Source organism: Rana temporaria, chromosome 12 (genome assembly GCF_905171775.1).
Source record: "Rana temporaria chromosome 12, aRanTem1.1, whole genome shotgun sequence".
In the NCBI taxonomy this organism is placed as follows: domain Eukaryota; kingdom Metazoa; phylum Chordata; class Amphibia; order Anura; family Ranidae; genus Rana; species Rana temporaria.
In genome coordinates this window covers 65922-86638 of record NC_053500.1, presented here as the reverse complement: position 1 = coordinate 86638, position 20717 = coordinate 65922, and the positions used below count along the sequence as shown (strand labels likewise).

Here is a 20717-nt window from a genome sequence, read left to right as displayed (position 1 = left end):
GTACCCTCTGGTCGTGTTGTATAGTAGGGGACACGGGGGGGCTGCAGTAGTGTATGGTGGTGGTACCCTCTGGTCGTGTTGTACAGCAGGGCACACGGGGGGCTGCAGTAGTGTATGGTGGTGGTACCCTCTGGTCGTGTTGTATAGCAGGGGACACGGGGGGCTGCAGTAGTGTATGGTGGTGGTACCCTCTGGTCGTGTTGTATAGTAGGGGACACGGGGGGGCTGCAGTAGTGTATGGTGGTGGTACCCTCTGGTCGTGTTGTACAGCAGGGCACACGGGGGGCTGCAGTAGTGTATGGTGGTGGTACCCTCTGGTCGTGTTGTATAGCAGGGGACACGGGGGGCTGCAGTAGTGTATGGTGGTGGTACCCTCTGGTCGTGTTGTATAGTAGGGGACACGGGGGGGCTGCAGTAGTGTATGGTGGTGGTACCCTCTGGTCGTGTTGTATAGTAGGGGACACGGGGGGGCTGCAGTAGTGTATGGTGGTGGTACCCTCTGGTCGTGTTGTATAGTAGGGGACACGGGGGGGCTGCAGTAGTGTATGGTGGTGGTACCCTCTGGTCGTGTTGTATAGCAGGGGACACGGGGGGGCTGCAGTAGTGTATGGTGGTGGTACCCTCTGGTCGTGTTGTATAGCAGGGGACACGGGGGGGCTGCAGTAGTGTATGGTGGTGGTACCCTCTGGTCGTGTTGTATAGCAGGGCACACGGGGGGCTGCAGTAGTACCCTCTGGTCGTGTTGTATAGTAGGGGACACGGGGGGGGCTGCAGTAGTGTATGGTGGTGGTACCCTCTGGTCGTGTTGTATAGTAGGGGACACGGGGGGGCTGCAGTAGTGTATGGTGGTGGTACCCTCTGGTCGTGTTGTATAGCAGGGGACACGGGGGGGGCTGCAGTAGTGTATGGTGGTGGTACCCTCTGGTCGTGTTGTATAGTAGGGGACACGGGGGGCTGCAGTAGTGTATGGTGGTGGTACCCTCTGGTCGTGTTGTATAGCAGGGGACACGGGGGGCTGCAGTAGTGTATGGTGGTGGTACCCTCTGGTCGTGTTGTATAGTAGGGGACACGGGGGGGCTGCAGTAGTGTATGGTGGTGGTACCCTCTGGTCGTGTTGTATAGTAGGGGACATGGGGGGGCTGCAGTAGTGTATGGTGGTGGTACCCTCTGGTCGTGTTGTATAGTAGGGGACACGGGGGGGCTGCAGTAGTGTATGGTGGTGGTACCCTCTGGTCGTGTTGTATAGCAGGGGACACGGGGGGGCTGCAGTAGTGTATGGTGGTGGTACCCTCTGGTCGTGTTGTATAGTAGGGGACACGGGGGGGCTGCAGTAGTGTATGGTGGTGGTACCCTCTGGTCGTGTTGTATAGTAGGGGACACGGGGGGGCTGCAGTAGTGTATGGTGGTGGTACCCTCTGGTCGTGTTGTATAGCAGGGGACACGGGGGGGGCTGCAGTAGTGTATGGTGGTGGTACCCTCTGGTCGTGTTGTATAGTAGGGGACACGGGGGGGCTGCAGTAGTGTATGGTGGGGGTACCCTCTGGTCGTGTTGTATAGCAGGGGACACGGGGGGGGCTGCAGTAGTGTATGGTGGTGGTACCCTCTGGTCGTGTTGTATAGTAGGGGACACGGGGGGGCTGCAGTAGTGTATGGTGGTAGTACCCTCTGGTCGTGTTGTACAGCAGGGGACACGGGGGGCTGCAGTAGTGTATGGTGGTGGTACCCTCTGGTCGTGTTGTATAGTAGGGGACACGGGGGGGCTGCAGTAGTGTATGGTGGTGGTACCCTCTGGTCGTGTTGTATAGCAGGGCACACGGGGGGGCTGCAGTAGTGTATGGTGGTGGTACCCTCTGGTCGTGTTGTACAGCAGGGCACACGGGGGGCTGCAGTAGTGTATGGTGGTGGTACCCTCTGGTCGTGTTGTATAGTAGGGGACACGGGGGGGCTGCAGTAGTGTATGGTGGTGGTACCCTCTGGTCGTGTTGTATAGTAGGGGACACGGGGGGGCTGCAGTAGTGTATGGTGGTGGTACCCTCTGGTCGTGTTGTATAGCAGGGGACACGGGGGGGCTGCAGTAGTGTATGGTGGTGGTACCCTCTGGTCGTGTTGTATAGTAGGGGACACGGGGGGGCTGCAGTAGTGTATGGTGGTGGTACCCTCTGGTCGTGTTGTATAGTAGGGGACACGGGGGGGCTGCAGTAGTGTATGGTGGTGGTACCCTCTGGTCGTGTTGTATAGTAGGGGACACGGGGGGGCTGCAGTAGTGTATGGTGGTGGTACCCTCTGGTCGTGTTGTATAGTAGGGCACACGGGGGGGCTGCAGTAGTGTATGGTGGTGGTACCCTCTGGTCGTGTTGTATAGTAGGGGACACGGGGGGGCTGCAGTAGTGTATGGTGGTGGTACCCTCTGGTCGTGTTGTATAGTAGGGGACATGGGGGGGCTGCAGTAGTGTATGGTGGTGGTACCCTCTGGTCGTGTTGTATAGTAGGGGACACGGGGGGGCTGCAGTAGTGTATGGTGGTGGTACCCTCTGGTCGTGTTGTATAGTAGGGCACACGGGGGGCTGCAGTAGTGTATGGTGGTGGTACCCTCTGGTCGTGTTGTATAGTAGGGGACATGGGGGGGCTGCAGTAGTGTATGGTGGTGGTACCCTCTGGTCGTGTTGTATAGTAGGGGACACGGGGGGGGGCTGCAGTAGTGTATGGTGGTGGTACCCTCTGGTCGTGTTGTATAGCAGGGGACACGGGGGGGCTGCAGTAGTGTATGGTGGTGGTACCCTCTGGTCGTGTTGTATAGCAGGGGACACGGGGGGGCTGCAGTAGTGTATGGTGGTGGTACCCTCTGGTCGTGTTGTATAGTAGGGGACACGGGGGGGCTGCAGTAGTGTATGGTGGTGGTACCCTCTGGTCGTGTTGTATAGTAGGGGACACGGGGGGGCTGCAGTAGTGTATGGTGGTGGTACCCTCTGGTCGTGTTGTATAGTAGGGGACACGGGGGGGCTGCAGTAGTGTATGGTGGTGGTACCCTCTGGTCGTGTTGTATAGTAGGGGACACGGGGGGGCTGCAGTAGTGTATGGTGGTGGTACCCTCTGGTCGTGTTGTACAGCAGGGCACACGGGGGGCTGCAGTAGTGTATGGTGGTGGTACCCTCTGGTCGTGTTGTATAGCAGGGGACACGGGGGGGCTGCAGTAGTGTATGGTGGTGGTACCCTCTGGTCGTGTTGTATAGCAGGGGACACGGGGGGGCTGCAGTAGTGTATGGTGGTGGTACCCTCTGGTCGTGTTGTATAGTAGGGGACACGGGGGGGCTGCAGTAGTGTATGGTGGTGGTACCCTCTGGTCGTGTTGTATAGTAGGGGACACGGGGGGCTGCAGTAGTGTATGGTGGTGGTACCCTCTGGTCGTGTTGTATAGTAGGGGACACGGGGGGGCTGCAGTAGTGTATGGTGGTGGTACCCTCTGGTCGTGTTGTATAGCAGGGGACACGGGGGGGCTGCAGTAGTGTATGGTGGTGGTACCCTCTGGTCGTGTTGTATAGCAGGGGACACGGGGGGGCTGCAGTAGTGTATGGTGGTGGTACCCTCTGGTCGTGTTGTATAGTAGGGGACACGGGGGGGCTGCAGTAGTGTATGGTGGTGGTACCCTCTGGTCGTGTTGTATAGCAGGGGACACGGGGGGGCTGCAGTAGTGTATGGTGGTGGTACCCTCTGGTCGTGTTGTATAGCAGGGGACACGGGGGGGGCTGCAGTAGTGTATGGTGGTGGTACCCTCTGGTCGTGTTGTATAGTAGGGGACACGGGGGGGCTGCAGTAGTGTATGGTGGTGGTACCCTCTGGTCGTGTTGTATAGTAGGGGACATGGGGGGGCTGCAGTAGTGTATGGTGGTGGTACCCTCTGGTCGTGTTGTATAGTAGGGGACACGGGGGGGCTGCAGTAGTGTATGGTGGTGGTACCCTCTGGTCGTGTTGTATAGCAGGGCACACGGGGGGGCTGCAGTAGTGTATGGTGGTGGTACCCTCTGGTCGTGTTGTATAGCAGGGGACACGGGGGGGCTGCAGTAGTGTATGGTGGTGGTACCCTCTGGTCGTGTTGTACAGCAGGGCACACGGGGGGCTGCAGTAGTGTATGGTGGTGGTACCCTCTGGTCGTGTTGTATAGTAGGGCACACGGGGGGCTGCAGTAGTGTATGGTGGTGGTACCCTCTGGTCGTGTTGTATAGTAGGGCACACGGGGGGCTGCAGTAGTGTATGGTGGTGGTACCCTCTGGTCGTGTTGTATAGTAGGGGACATGGGGGGGCTGCAGTAGTGTATGGTGGTGGTACCCTCTGGTCGTGTTGTATAGTAGGGCACACGGGGGGCTGCAGTAGTGTATGGTGGTGGTACCCTCTGGTCGTGTTGTATAGCAGGGGACACGGGGGGGCTGCAGTAGTGTATGGTGGTGGTACCCTCTGGTCGTGTTGTATAGCAGGGCACACGGGGGGGCTGCAGTAGTGTATGGTGGTGGTACCCTCTGGTCGTGTTGTACAGCAGGGGTTCCTGGATCACATGACTGGCTAAATACTTTGGCTGCAACTAACGATTATTTGGCCGATTATTGTTTCGATTAATTGGTTAATTACCTTAAAAAAAGTGTGGTGTATAATTTATTTAAAGTTTATGTAAAGTCTAAAAAAGGCAATTTATTCTAAAATATCTCTATGCAGTTTTCTTTTGATCTGTTTCTGAAGTGCGTTTTGATTTTTGCGCACGTCATTTTGCTGCGATTTGCGTGTTTACTTTTTTTCTTGCCAGTTTGTTGGGTAGATGAAAAAAACACACATTGCTGCAAAAACACATTCCATGCTTTTTTGCAGCGTCTCCATTGTAGTAAATATTGAACCACAAAAAGCATGGAAAATCCCCGCCCCTTTCCAAATAACGCAAAAAAATCCTGGATGTGAGCGTGTCCAATAGGAAACCATGGAAATGAACATCGGTGTGAATCGGGCCTGAGACATTTGGTCACATGATTACAAAGAGAGCAAATTATTCGTGGCTGTAAGGGGCTCATATTTTCGTAATATTTACAGTAGCGATTATTTGCTCTTTTTGTAAAGGGCTCATTTTAGTTTTGTAAACCCTGTCATGTGATTGGCCGATTAAACGATTATGAAAATAGTAAACGATTTGTTTGAACTGAACATCCAGATGTTGGTTCCACTATGGCAGTTCTAGTCGCCACCGAGGTGGTTCCACCTGCAATGGTTTCTTTGGAGGGGCATGCTGGGCAAAAATGGGGCATGCTGGGTAAACATGGGGCATGCTGGGTAAATATGGAGCCTTTACTTACCTCACTAGTGCAGAGCTTGTCTTGTTTTCTGGAACCACCTCTGGCCAGTAGACAATGGTGGGGACACGATGACCACCTTCCCATGTTGTCCGTTTTGCTGCACTACCACCTGGGAAGAGAAGACTCTGCATCAATCTGTGTCCTGATTGGATCGTCCATCACAGATTTACAGTCATTGTATCTCCTCCCAGAGAAAACAACTCTTCCTTGATCCCAAGGATGCCCCATATTATGATACTAGGGCTGTTGTGGATGATCCAACAAAGGAACTCGGTGTGGAGTGAGGTTCTTATCCTCATTACTTTCATGTGATGATGGACCAGAATGGGCTTCTTGAACCCCGAAGTCCAGAGATCTAATGGAAGTGCTAGTCTGGAGTGCTGCATTGGGGTTGTGTCACATAGTGTGGCCCTTCCTCACCCACTAGGCCTATCGCTGTCCCTGCAGATATATAGGACCATCCGTGGCTGTCACCCCATAATATCTCTGGAGGAGCAGATCATCGATGTGGATCTTATCTGTGTCACATAGTGTGGTCCTTCCTCACTAAGGGCCTATTCCTATCTTCTGCATACCAGGTAGCTTGTGTTCTTAGTTACCTTGTGCTGTCTGCCATGCTCCTATATACGGTCCTGTACTTCCTGCGAGGTCACACTTCTCAGCCCAGGGTCCGTTGTCACCTGTGGGGTAGGAATAGATCTGTATTACATGGATAGTCACACGGTAGAAGGAGGACTTGGTCTTTAGGGTTACCTGTAAACCAGACCAGAGTGTTGTGGTCGGCATTGGCTATTATCTGTCCAATCAGCCAGTCCATCTCTTGCAGGCTGTCCTTGTATGGTGTCTTAGTGGGACCAACTGTCAGCGGAACGTGGACATGTGCGAGGGCCACATACAGGAAATACGGCGCCCCCCGAGCCCTAGACACAGAGGAAAGTACACATCAGGGCTACTCTGTATATTTCATTGTCCTGGGGATGACGGCTTCGGGACACCTGATACCTCACCTGGCTCTCTGTACAGAACTTACTAAGGAGTGAGGCCCAGTTTGTGTGCACAGGGCAGTTCAGACACCTCAGTACAGTGAACACACCCAGGAAGAGTCTAGAGGTCAAGTGAAATTCATTTATTTGTCAGCTGTATGAGAATAGCAGGAATTGCACAGCCAGGAGCCTTGCCCCTGACAGGGACATTAAACCCTTCTGTAGGACTGGCTGCATTCCAGCAAAGGAGTCACAACCTCTCATGTCTACTGCTGAGCTGCTTCGTTCACAGAGACTGGGAACACGGGCACCAGGGAAGAGGGGCCGGGAACACGGGCACCAAGAAAGAGGGGCCGGGAACACGGGCACCAAGAAAGAGGGGCCGGGAACACGGGCACCAAGAAAGAGGGGCCGGGAACACGGGCACCAAGGAAGAGGGGCCGGGAACACGGGCACCAAGGAAGAGGGGCCGGGAACACGGGCACCAAGGAAGAGGGGCCGGGAACACGGGCACCAAGGACACCAAGGAGGAGGGGCCGGGAACACGGGCACCAAGGAAGAGGGGCCGGGAACACGGGCACCAAGGAAGAGGGGCCGGGAACACGGGCACCAAGGAAGAGGGGCCGGGAACACGGGCACCAAGGAAGAGGGGCCGGGAACACGGGCACCAACGACACAAAGGAGGAGGGGCCGGGAACACGGGCACCAAGGAAGAGGGGCCAGGACACGAGAGGGGGGCGAAGGGCCAGGTCGAAAAAGAAGAAGAGTAAAGTGGGTGCGGGTATCTTCAACCTCAGCAAGGTACAACTTTCATTTTGGATAAAAAAGAGCGGTGTTATCTCATTCCCAGGGTCCCACGGATACCCGTTGTGATGCATTTGCCTATATGTCTCAGTTTAATTCTCCCTGCTTGCCCTGTGTGATTCTGTCCTCGGCTAACAGGTTATTGACGTGCTAATGTCCCCTCACTATTTCTAAAGGTTAATTGATCTATTGTGTTGTGTGAAGGAGATCTGTGTTTAAGTGGCTTGTGTTAATTATTCTGATTGCTCCATTGTGGTAATTATCTCTCTATATGCGGGGTCGAGCTGTCTAGTTAATGTATTCAGTACAACTAGTAATCAGCGTCATTGATGTCATTGTCTAAAGAAAATGTGTCTTCAGCATCGGCTCCGTCGTGTCTGTCTAATCATCTGTATGGAAGCCCCAGTGTGAGGGGGGCGGAGATTTGTCATTGTAACAGTTTTGGAAATGACATATAAGCTGTGTGATATAACATTAAAGTCTGTCTTGTTCTAGCAGTAAGCCTGGACTAATGTGTGGCTTAATGGGCGATCTCAGGAATATTCCTCCTCGTGGAATATTGGGTGATGTTCTTATGGAAGAAGGGAATCTTTGACGGGGATATCATACCGATACCGTCACACCCGTAATGTATTTCTTACCCAAAATCCACAAGAATAGTACATGCCCTCCCGGGCGCCCTATTGTACGTCGGTTACTTCCCGTCTGGGAAAATATATAGACTTCCATTTACAACCCCTAGTTAAGGAAATCCCGTCATACCTTAAAGATACAAGACACACCATTTCCCGCCTCCAGCAGGTAGAGTATAGTGAGGGTGTTCTGCTAGTAACGGCAGACGTCGCCTCGATGTACACCAGCATAGCTCACCATCTGGGATTTGAGGCGGTGGAATGTTTCTTGGAGAGGGCGGTACATCTTTCCAGTGTACAGAAACAGTTCATCCTGGATTTGCTGAGGTTCGCCACCTCGCACAATTATTTCTGGTACAATGGGGAGTTCTACCTGCAACAGAAGGGTGTTGCCATGGGGGCAAAGTTTGCCCCCAGCTTGGCTAACATTTTCATGGCCAAATGGAAGGAGGATGTCGTCTATGCTTTTAATCGGCCAGAGATCATTCTGTGGGCCCGATACATAGACGACATCCTCCTCCTATGGAAGGGAGACCGACAGTCCCTAGATGGATTCATGTCAGCTCTTAATGGCAATAATGTGGGAATTAGTCTCTCTTATGAGGCTAGTTTTTTCAGTATCCATTTTCTTGATTTGGAAATTTTGGTTCAGGACAATCAACTAATAACAAAAACGTACTTTAAGAGCACGGACAGGAACGGATATATTCCGACAGATAGCTGCCATCATCCTGCTTGGCTTAGCTCCGTGCCACGGAGCCAACTGTTGCGCATTAGGCGAAATTGTTCTAATGTTACAGATTTCCAGATTCAAGCATAGATTCTGAAACAGAGATTCACGGACAAGGGGTACTCAGGCCAGGATGTGGATAAAGAAATAGATAGGATTAGGGAGATTGATCGAAATTTATTGACTATTGAGCAACGGAAAAACACTCAAGAATCCCTTTTTCACCACATTTTCTATCCAGCATAGACAAATAAAGGAGATTATTGGAAGGCATTGGGGTATTTAAAAAAATGATCAGGTCTTAGGACCTTCATTACCTAGCAATGCTGGAGTGATTTATAGGGGTGCTACATCATTAAAGGGGAGGTTCACCCTAAAAACGACTTTCCCTTATTACACTGCCCCCCCCCCCCCACATTACAATACGATTATGCCTATTACTTTTTTTTTTTGATGCTGTACATACCTCCCAAAGATGGTGGCTTCACATGTGGACTCTCTGATCAGAAGTGCATTCTTTGATCAAAAGTGCCGGAGTTAAAAACCAGGAGTTGGCTATTCTCTGCTTCTGCTTGCAGATTTTTTTTTTCCCCTCTTTTTCTCTGACAATTTTTAAACAGCTTTTTTTCTTTTTCCTTTCTGCTAATTAAGGGGAGGGTTTAATTGTTCACAGGAATGTGTTTGTTCACAGGTCTTCACAGGTGAGTATAAAGTGGCTGTACAAGCTCCCAGAGGAGCTGGCTCCCAATGATGGTGGCTTCACATGTGGACTCTCTGATCAGAAGTGCATTCTTTGATCAAAAGTGCCGGAGTTAAAAACCAGGAGTTTGAAACAGGAGGTAAGACAGGAGTCTTCATTATTTTATTTTTCAATCACTGATCCAGAACAAGCTTGCAGCTAATAAAGTTGGAACTCTTGCTATATAGATTCAGCGGTGCAGCAGACGCTCTCATCTTAGTCTGCTCACCCCAGGGATAGTGAGAGCAGGACGCTCTCAAACGAGTCGGCTCTCCCCAGGGATAGTGCAGCCAGGCAGGGTCCTCCCAGCTCTCAGGTGCTGCAGACACAGCTCAAAAAAACAGGACTAAGACCCCCCCCCCCCCCACACCCCCCTAGCCAATTGATCCAGGGTTGCACCGATCGCCGTTAAGGGGTCAGGAAGGAATTTTTTCCCCCGATCGCTGCAGATTGGCACAGCACGCCTGGGGTTTTTCGCCTTCCTCTGGACCAATCGGGGAGAGAAGACTCAACGAGTGACGGCTCACTTGGACAGTCTTCCACCCATCACGTCCGGCGTCTCGCGGCTCTTCCTGCATCCGCGCCAGACCAGGCCTCATTCGCGGCCGCCGCAATTAGGAAAGACTGACGACAATGTGACTGGCGACAATGGCTAATCTGCGATAAACTGCGGACTCTATTCGGGGGCTGAGACAATTCGCAACAGCATTACCAGCCGTCACAAAAAAGGCCTTAAATAGAGCAACTTTTGAGATTCGATCGACGATCGACCATCAAAAATGTAAACTATTTAACCCAGCTCAAGCACATATCATGTGCTTTGATCAACACAAGATCGGCAGTAAAACACCGATTAGAAATCCACGATTTCTTACTACAAAACGATCTAGACTGCCTCTTTATTACAGAAAGCTGGCTCTCAGACGACTGCAACACCATTCTCGGAGAATTGGTGCCAGAAAACTATCGCATTATAACGGAAAACAGAATAGGGCAAAGAGGAGGAGGCCTGGCGGTGATCCACAAGATTCATATTGCAATCACTAAGCCAGCCCTTCAAAATCCTCTTCCATTCATGGAAACCCTTACTCTGCAACTTCAAACTTCCCCCCAGGAGACTGTTCACATTCTCCTCTGCTATAGGCCACCTGGGCCAAAATCGCAGCTTCTACCATCATTAACGGAGTTCATATCCACTTATACCCTTAACAGCAAACATCTTTTGCTGCTCGGGGACTTCAATCTGTGGGCCAACTCCTCACAGGATCCCATTGCGGATGCCTGCATCGATCACCTGGAAGGATTAGGACTACAGCAACTTATATGCGGGCCAACACATGCTTCAGGTCACACACTCGACCTAATTTTCAGACAAAATCTGAAAATAAACATTTTGGGAAATGAACCATTGCCATGGACAGACCACCATGCAATCAATTTCATAATCTCCAAAATTCCCCCATTGATAAAAGCACCCAAGCCGGTGACAATACACTGGGCTAGATCTCAGAAGAAGCTCCATTCGGAACTCTTCAAATCTACCTTGGGAAACAGAATCAAAACAATCCATCCACATCAAACAGCCGCAGATACACTGGATGCCATAAACGCAGCCCTGCTACAGTCAGCCGATTTAGTAGCACCGAAACGCAAAGCCTGCATCCGAAAAAGAAAGTCTGGCTGGTTCAACAACCAGCTGTCGCTTCTGAAGCAAGAGCGCAGAAGGGCGAAAGCCGCCTGGAAAAGAAGCCCTTCAGAAGATCACCTCATCATCTACAAGGCAATAACACGATATCATAAAGAAATCTTCAAAGCCAAGAAACATCATTTTTCTATGGCGATTAACAGCGCCCTAAACCGCCCCCGCAAACTCTTCAAGATGGTCACCCAGACCATGAATCCAGGATGTCTTGAAGTCCCCAACTCAGACACCCAAGAGTTCTGTAATCAACAAAATTGAAAGAATCCGGGAAAGCATCATGCAAAACAATACCCCCCTCAACCCCACCGTCAATCAACCACAAAACACCCACAGAAACGCTCTACAATCAACAAAGTTCACTCTGGAACCGATCTCCATCGATACCACAAAAAATATCATTGGTGCTTTGCGGAACAGCACATCGCCCAATGATATCATCCCCACCAAACTGCTGAAGGAATGTGCCGACATCCTGGCACCACCCATCACACAGCTTATAAACCAGTCATTTAAGGAAGGCACAGTGCCATCCCTGTTGAAAGAGGGCACAATCCTGCCCATCTTGAAAAAACCTAACCTGGATCCCAAGGACCCAACTCACCGCCGTCCCATAACAGGCCTAAATGTTCTCTCCAAGATAATGGAGAAAGTAGTGGTACAACAGCTGCAACAGCATCTAGATACCCACAATCTACTGGATCCATTACAATCAGGCTTCCGTCCCGGACACGGGACAGAAACGGCCTTACTCAAAATATGGGACGATGCCCTCGAGGCCGCAGACGAAGGAGAATCTTGTCTCCTGGTTCTGCTGGACCTAAGCGCAGCCTTTGACACGGTAGACCACAAACTGTTACTGATGCGACTAGCCAAGGTAGCAGAAGTCGCATAAGGTGATTTACCATGGTTTTCTTCCTTTCTTGAAAACCGATCACAAACAGTTAAATTGGGTTCTTTCACGTCGGAAAAGCGCACGGTGTCATGTGGAGTCCCCCAAGGATCCCCCCTGTCACCGGTGCTTTTCAACATCTATCTTCGCCCTCTCTGATATTATCAGTAGCCAAGAACTACTCTATCACTCTTATGCAGACGATACGCAACTGTATTTTCGCATCTGCAACAAAAAGGATCATCATCTCAGTTTAGAGAAATGTCTCTTTGATAGAAAACTGGATGACTAAGAGTTATCTTAAACTCAATAGTTCCAAAACAGAACTCCTTATGTTTCACGCCAGCCGAAAGAGTCAACTGGCACCAACCTGGACACCGCCACCCATTCTGGGCCAAATCATCACCCCTAGCTCCAAAGTCAAAAGTCTCGGGGTCATTTTCGACACCTTCATGACAATGGACGCACAAATAGGGTCAGTAGTCAGCGGGTCGCACCATCTGTTGCGCCTTCTACGCAGACTTATTCCATTTATCCCCAAAGAAGACGTAGCAGTCGTGGTGGGAACAATCGTGAATTCCAGACTGGACTATGCCAACGCACTGTACCTCGGACTCCCAAAGTACCAAATCTCCCGTCTGCAAGTCGTACAGAATACGGCCGCCAGACTGGTGACTGGGAAAAAAAAATGGGAATCAATCTCACCTTCACTGAGATCCCTTCACTGAGATCCCTTCGCTGAGATCCCTTCACTGGCTGCCAGTAAAAGACAGAATTGCATTTAAAGCACTCTGCCTGACACATAAGTGCATCCATGGGAAGGCTCCGCAATATCTTTGCGACAAGATAGAACCTCACAATTCGAATCGCGTTCTGCGATCCACCGACCAAAATCTGGTCAGGGTACCAAAAACCAAATACAAGTCCAAAGGAGAAAGAAGGTTTGCTTTTCAGGGTCCTAGACTATGGAACGCTTTACCAACCAGCATTCGGTTGGAGGAAAACCACCTGACTTTCAGAAGACGGATCAAAACTCTGCTCTTTTGATGTCATGAGACACGAACAACTAGCGCCCAGAAGCGATTCAGTTCGCATGCGCCGCGCTTTATAAGTTTTTCATTCATTCATACCTTCGTACAGCTATTCACCCGTAGCTTCCGGGTTGCGATTCCCGCGGGAGTGGGCGTTCCTAACATGGTGGTGATTGACATTTTGACAAAAAACGAGCTCCCCCCGTTGCGTAAGCCGTCTCACGATACTGCGCATCCCCGTTCGGCTTCTTTTTCCAATCGTGACGCGGCTTACGCGACGGGGGGGGAGCTCGTTTTTTGTCAATCACCACCATGTTAGGAACGCCCACTCCCGAGGGACTCGCAACCCGGAAGCCACGGGTGAATAGCTGTACGAAGGTATGTAAAGTAATAGGCATAATCGTATTGTAATGTGGGGGGGGAGGGCAGTGTAATAAGGGAAAGTCATTTTTAGGGTGAACCTCCCCTTTAAGAAACCAAATCGCCCCTAATATTTCTGATCCTCCTATTAAACCCTCCTTCTTTCCCCTCTCTAAGGGTTTTCATCCTTGTAGAAGGTGTAATGTCTGCCTTAATAATATTAATGGTGGAAAGAAGACAATTTGCTTCAGATCTACACACACAGGGGTTGAATACCCAATGAAGCATTTTTTCACCTGTGCGACTAAATACATAGTCTACCTTATCACTTGCCCTTGTGGAAAACAGTACGTTGGTCGTACGATACGGAGCTTTTCCACAAGGGTAGGTGAACATATTACCAGCATTCTTAAAGGTCGCACCAATCATACAGTGCCCAGACACTATTTGGAGCGGCATAATAAGAAGCTGGAAGGCACTAGCTTCCAAATCATCGACAAATTTGTCCCACATTGGAGGGGGGAACCCAATGTTAGGGGAGTGTCAAGGTTGGAAGTATATTGGATATACCAACTAAAGAGTTATGTCCCCTTTGGCCTAAACGTGGATTGGGATGTAAATGCCTTTATCAATCAATCATAATAGATTTGGGTTTCTGTTGGTCATAATTCTCTGATTGAAGAAAAGAATGGCTGAATAAGTTATGTATTCCTTATAATATTGAGGTAATCAAATTGTGGCTCATTACTGTATTTGTGGCTGGCACCCATCTACATGGGATCCGATTAGGCGATCCTTAGTATCTGTCCTGTTTTTATTGATCTGTATCTAATGTAGGAGGGTTTGCTACAGCGCTCCCCTATTTACACGTATTAATTATATACAGGATGCGCTGGTCGCATCTTTTTGTTCCCAAGACATGTAAGGACCCCGTGGAGCGCAAACTCCAGCATATGGAGCGCATGACGTCACTTCCGCATCAACGCCACTTCCCCTCTGGTAATCAGAGCTCGGGCGCGGTGCGTAGAAGACGAGTGGAACGCATGGTGGAGCGCATGGACGTCGAACGTCATGACGCACACCAGCGTCCACTCGAGGCGGAGCCCCATGATTGGTCATTGCGCTCGTGCTCTCCGATTGGAGGGAGAGCAACGGGGACACGTCACACCACTTCAAGTGGCTATTGGGGCATTTTTTATACGGCCTATAGGATTCTGATACTAGGATCCGCCCCCCTACTTTCCGGCGCATGGAACGCAGCTCCTTAGGAGTAGAACCATGGGTGAAACGCACGCCGTTTGGGAGTAATGGAGGACAGGTGATCCTATTCAGGTGGGTGCCACTATTTAAGGTGCAAGGGAGAGGCAGGGGCGATTAGGATACCCCTGTTGAAGTCTGCTTAAGACGAAACCGGTCAGGTACTATAAGCCTCATCGCTTCTCCATTGCACAACTTTGATGGATAATTCCATTTACTCCAAGGTGTGGAAGTTTGCTGTTGTTTTCACGTGTGGTTTATTTTTATTTTTTATTTTACCAATTCTATGTGATTTGTGCCTATCACCAGCGTGGTATTTGGATTTGCAAATTTTATCAAATACATTTTTTACCATCTACACCATGAGAAGTATTTCTCTCTTTTCCCCCGATGGTTACACCTTCGAACTGGTACCACTACGTGGCTTTTGAGGTCCTCTGCTCACCTATTCGATCATGTTTTCTGACCTGGAGGTCAAGCCTGGAGTTATCCGAAGCTGGCCCTATCTAGGAGGAATTTCCAGACGGAGATCCAGGGGGGCAACTGGCCCACATAAGCCTGTAAGACCCTCCCACCGTACGGTGAGTAGAGGGTCCACCTTGTCTGGTAAGGGTACCTTATTCACACTTACTATGCTACTGTAACCAAGGGAGGATCGCATTCCTGAATTTGCATTGAGGCCCAATAGGAGGAATGTATCCACATATTGATTATATGGACTCACTCTCTCCTTTACACATATAGATCAATTGATCAATTGTGGGTGGCACCACGTTTAAGGAATTGCTCGAGCAAGGGTGTTGTAACGGAACTTTGCATGCTGCCTGGACATCGATAACCATCATGCAGTGAGGACTACAAAGAACTGCATGACTTGTTACAATTGGATTTACCACATTGTATTCTGAGCTCAAAGGGTTAATTATAGAGTGACTCTTTCACTGCTAAATGCTAATATTCCCTTTGCATAGCTAATGGACTCTCCTTTGTGTAGTTGCGGCCTCCTGTCAGGTGTATGCTAAGGGGATTATGTGTGAGTGTATAATTGTTTTAAAGGTTAATTGAATTCTATTGTCTGATCAAGTCATGTTAAATGTAAGATTGGAGCCAAACGGTCTACAGACTGAGTGGCTCAAGGGAATGTCATTATTTCAAAGCATGTGTATTGAAGCCCCCCCTGTGTGAGGGGGGGGGGGGCGGAGAATGTCATTGTTCCTGTACAGTTTTGTAACCACATATAAGCGAGGGGAAATGTGCCATTAAACAGTCTACTTGACCCTTCAAACGTAGCCTCGTCTCGTTCTTGGAAGGGCGTTCGATGGGATATACCGGCTGTACCTGCATATCGCAGCTTGCCAGGGAAAAGGACGTCTCTAACGGCCGATACCCCTCACTACCAGTGGGTAGCCGTTACAGGTGTTATGGACATTCTTTCTAAAAAATCACAATATATGGACTAACCATTCATTACATTTGAAGATTAGTGCTTTTAACTTTCAATAGTTGTTTTGCACATGTGTTTTATTTTGAGTTTGTCACTTATTTGTCACAGGTGCACTTAATATTTTTTACATAGCACTCCTTGTTTGCACTATAGAATATATAGTGGATGCTCAGACAGATTTATACCATAGTCTGGGAGTTACCCCCCTTTTTTTTTAGTTTTTCAGTTGAGGTTCACTAACCTAGACCTTCTGCTTCCAGCAGAGCGTTTATGTCTTGTAACTCACTTCCCCTCTTTCAACGGGTGGGTCTTCATTGGCGCTACACTTTAATTTCATTTTCTACAACCGTCCTTTTGTTGTGTTGGCTGCCTAATTTTCTTTGTTTAGTTTTGCACAATTTTTCATATATATATATATATATATATATATATATATATATATATATATATATATATATATATATATATATATAAAACCAAGGAAGAGGGGCTGGGAACACGGGCACCAAGGAAGAGGGGCCGGGAACATGGGCACCAAGGACCCCAAGGAAGAGGGGCCGGGAACACGGGCACCAAGGAAGAGGGGCCGGGAACACGGGCACCAAGGAAGAGGGGCCGGGAACACGGGCACCAAGGAAGAGGGGCCGGGAACACGGGCACCAAGGAAGAGGGGCCGGGAACACGGGCACCAAGGAAGAGGGGCCGGGAACACGGGCACCAAGGAAGAGGGGCCGGGAACACGGGCACCAAGGAAGAGGGGCCGGGAACACGGGCACCAAGGACACCAAGGAAGAGGGGCCGGGAACACGGGCACCAAGGAAGAGGGGCCGGGAACACGGGCACCAAGGAAGAGGGGCCGGGAACACGGGCACCAAGGAAGAGGGGCCGGGAACACGGGCACCAAGGAAGAGGGGCCGGGAACACGGGCACCAAGGAAGAGGGGCAGGGAACACGGGCACCAAGGAAGAATGAATGAATGAATGAAAAATTTATATAGCGCGGCACATGCGAACTGAATCGCTTCTGGGCGCTAGTTGTTAGTGTCTCATGCCTTCCAGAAAAGCAGGGTTTTGATCTGCCTTCTGAAAGACAGGTGGTTTTGCTCCAACCGAATGCTGGTTGGCAAAGCATTCCAAAGCCTGGGGCCCTGGAAAGCAAACCTTCTTTCTCCTTTGGACTTGTATTTGGTTTTAGGAACCTTGACCAGATTTTGGTCGGTGGATCGCAGAATGCGGTTGCAATTGTGCGTTTTGATCTTGTCGCAAAGATATCGAGGAGCCTTCCCATGGATGCACTTATGTGTCAGGCAGAGTGCTTTGAATGCAATTCTGTCTTTCACTGGCAACCAGTGAAGGGATCTCAGCGAAGGTGAGATTGATTCCCAAGATTTTTTCCCAGTCACAAGTCTAGCGGCCGTATTCTGTACGACTTGAAGACGAGCGATTTGGTACTTGGGGAGCCCGAGGTAAAGGGCATTTGCATAGTCCAGTCTGGAATTCACGATTGTTCCCACCACGACTGCTATGTCTTCTTTGGGAATAAATGGAATAAGTCTGCGTAGAAGGCGCATCAAATGGTGCGTCCCGCTGACTACTGACCCTATTTGTGCGTCCATTGTCATGAAGGTGTCAAACGTGACTCCTAGACTTTTGACTTTGGAGCTAGGGGAGATAGTCTGACCCAGGATGGGCGAAGGAGTCCAGTTTGTTGTCGGTTGTCTCTTCCGACTGGCATTGAACATAAAGAGTTCTGTTTTAGCGCTATTGAGTTTGAGATAACTCTTAGTCATCCAGTTTTCTATTGAAGAGAGACATTTCTCTAATCTGAGATGATGATCCTTTTTTTGGCAGATGCGAAAGTACAACTGCGTGTCGTCTGCATACGAGTGATAGAGTAGTTCTTGGCTACTGATAATATCAAAGAGAGGACGAAGATAGATATTAAACAGCACCGGTGATGGGGGGGATCCTTGGGGGACCCCACATGGCACCGCGCGTTTTTCTGACGTGAAAGATCCCAGTTTCACTGTTTGTGAACGGTTTCCGAGAAAAGAGGAGAACCATGGTAAGGCATCTTCTGAGACTCCGGCGACTTCTGTTAGTCGTCTCAGTAGCAATTTATGGTCTACTGTGTCAAAGGCTGCGCTTAGGTCCAGCAGAACCAGGAGACACGATTCTCCTTCGTCTGCGGCCTCGAGCGCATCATCCCATATTTTCAGTAAGGCCGTTTCTGTCCCGTGTCCGGGACGGAACCCGGATTGAAATGGATCGAGTAGGTTGTGGGTATCCAGATGCTGTTGCAGCTGATTTACCACCACTTTCTCCATTATCTTGGACAGAGCATTTAGACCTGTTATGGGACGGCGGTGAGTTGGGTCCATAGGATCCAAATTAGGTTTTTTCAAGATCGGCAGGATTGTGCCCTCTTTCAGCAGGGAAGGCACTATGCCTTCCTTAAATGACTGATTTATAAGCTGTGTGATCGGAGGCGCCAGGATGTCGGCACATTCCTTCAGTAGCTTGGTGGGAATGATGTCATTGGGTGCTGTGCTGTTGCGCAGCGCACCAATGAATTTTTTTGTGGTATCAATGGAGATGGGTTCCAAAGTGAACTTAGTAGATTGTAGAGGCGTTCCGTCGGTGTTTTGATTGAAGAGGGGGCTGAGTGGAGTATTGTTTTGCCGAATACTTACCCGAATTTTTTCAATTTTGTTGATGAAGAAATCCGATAGTTCATTGCAGAACTCTTGGGTGTCTGAAGTGGGGACTTCAAGACATCCCGGATTCATGGTCTGGGTGACCATCCTGAAGAGTTCACGTGGGCGATTCATTGCGCTGTTAATCACCGTGGAAAAGTGAAGTTTCTTGGCTTTGAAAATTTCCTTGTGATATCGTGTAGTTACTGCTTTGTAGAAGTTGAGGCGGTCTTCTGAAGGACTTCTTATCCAGGCGGCTTCCGCCCTTCTGCGCTCTTGCTTCAATAGCGACAGCTGGTTATTGAACCAGCTGGACTTTTTTGCCCGGCTGCGGACTTTGCGCTTTGGTGCTGCTAAGTCGGCTGACTGTAACAGAGCTGCATTTATGGCATCCAAGGTATCTGAGGCTGCTAGCTGAGGAGGAATAGCCCCAATTCGGTTTCCCAGGGTAGATCTGAAGAGTTCCGAGTGGAGCTTCCTCTGAGATCTAGCCCAGTGTATTGTCACCGGCTTGGGTACTTTCATAACTAGTGGAATTCTGGGAATTATGAAGCTAATTGCATGGTGGTCTGTCCATGGCAAAGGTTCAATACCCAGAATGTTTATTTTCAGATTTTGTCTGAAAATTAGGTCGAGAGTGTGACCTGAAGCATGCGTGGGTCCGCATATAAGTTGCTGAAGACCTAACCCTTCCAGGTGGTCGATGCAGGCATCCGCGATGGGATCCTGTGAGGAGTTGGCCCACAAATTGAAATCCCCGAGCAGCAAAAGATGATTGCTGTTAAGGGAGTAAGTGGATATGAACTCCGTTAATGCTGAAATCAACTGCGATTTGGGCCCAGGGGGCCTATAGCAGAGGAGAATGTGAACGGTCTCCTGGGAGTGAGCTTGAAGTTGAAGCGTAAGGGTTTCCATAAAAGGTAGAGGATTTTGAAGGACCGGTTTAGTGATTGCAATATGAGACTTATGAATCACCGCCAGGCCTCCTCCTCTTTGCCCTATTCTATTTTCCGTTAGGATACGATAATTTGCTGGTACCAGTTCTCCAAGAATGGTGTTGCAATCGTCTGACAGCCAACTTTCTGTAATGAAGAGGCAGTCTAGATCGTTTTGTAGTAAGAAATCATGGATTTCTGATCGGTGTTTAACTGCTGATCTAGTGTTAAGCAACGCACATGATATGTGCTTGAGCTGTGTTGAATGGTTGAAATTTTTGATGATCGATCGTCGATCGATTCTCAAAAGTTGATCTGATTTTAAGGCTTTTTTGGTGACGGCAGGTAATATTGTTGCGAATTGTCTCAGACCCCAAATGGTTTCCGCAGAGTATCGCAATTTAACCATTGTTGCCAGTCACCGTGGGCGGGGGTGCGGGTGATCGGTGAGAGAGGATTCGGAGAATCCTCGCTCTCAGCAGTCCTTGGTCCAGAGGAAGGCAAAAAAAACCCTGGGCAAGCTGGCCAATGTGCTGCGGCAGGGAAAAAAAATTCCTTCCTGATCCCTAAAGGCGATCGGCTTCAAGCCCTGGGTCAAAGACTGCTGAACTTAATGAGGGGAAAAAGCGGGGGGGGGGGATGCTGGGTGTCACTGTTGCTGGGGTGCACCAAGATGGCCGCCAGGCAAAGATACAGGACCCAGGCTGGGGGGGCAACCAGGTTGGTAAGAAAATGATTCCCCCAATCTGGTTGCTTAGCAGGGGGGTGGAGGGGACCTCTGGGGGTGCAGGGGCGATAATCAGAAAGACCCGCACTATTGGTGGCAGGCGAAGGGAGAAAACGGACGGAGCGCCGGTAGGCCGCGGCTGAAGCCGCGGACTTTCCTGAGGCGCGGCGGCCGCGGAAAGTAGCAGGCTGGCGCGGGCGTGTAAAAAACGCCGAGAAGCGCCGAAAATACACCCAGGTGGGGTGTCTAGGGGCCACCACAATCGTGGGTGGCCGTGCGAGTGGGGATGCCGAGCCCAAGAGGGGAATAGAGAGCCGCAGTGAGGGGTCTGAGTGACGGCTGCCCTGAGAAGGACGGCCGTCAGTGGTTCCCCTGGATGGTAGGCCCTGAGAGGCAGGGTCTTACCTGCGGCGAGTGAAGGAGTCCACGAGGAGAGAAGAGAGCTGGATTCCTGGTTCC

The 20717-nt window shown here is 50.1% G+C and overlaps 1 protein-coding gene across 1 annotated transcript in view; it reads right to left on the bottom strand.

The window, feature by feature from the left end:
• ARSG (arylsulfatase G) overlaps nucleotides 1–20717 on the bottom strand; it is a 64018-nt gene that overhangs the window by 13522 nt on the left and 29779 nt on the right. Inside the window, exons 7-9 of the mRNA XM_040330689.1 lie at nucleotides 6084–6250; nucleotides 5930–6010; nucleotides 5331–5439 (exon numbers count right to left, since the gene is read on the bottom strand). Coding sequence (XP_040186623.1) covers nucleotides 5331–5439; nucleotides 5930–6010; nucleotides 6084–6250 — 357 coding nt within the window. The remainder of the gene's footprint in view (nucleotides 1–5330; nucleotides 5440–5929; nucleotides 6011–6083; nucleotides 6251–20717) is intronic.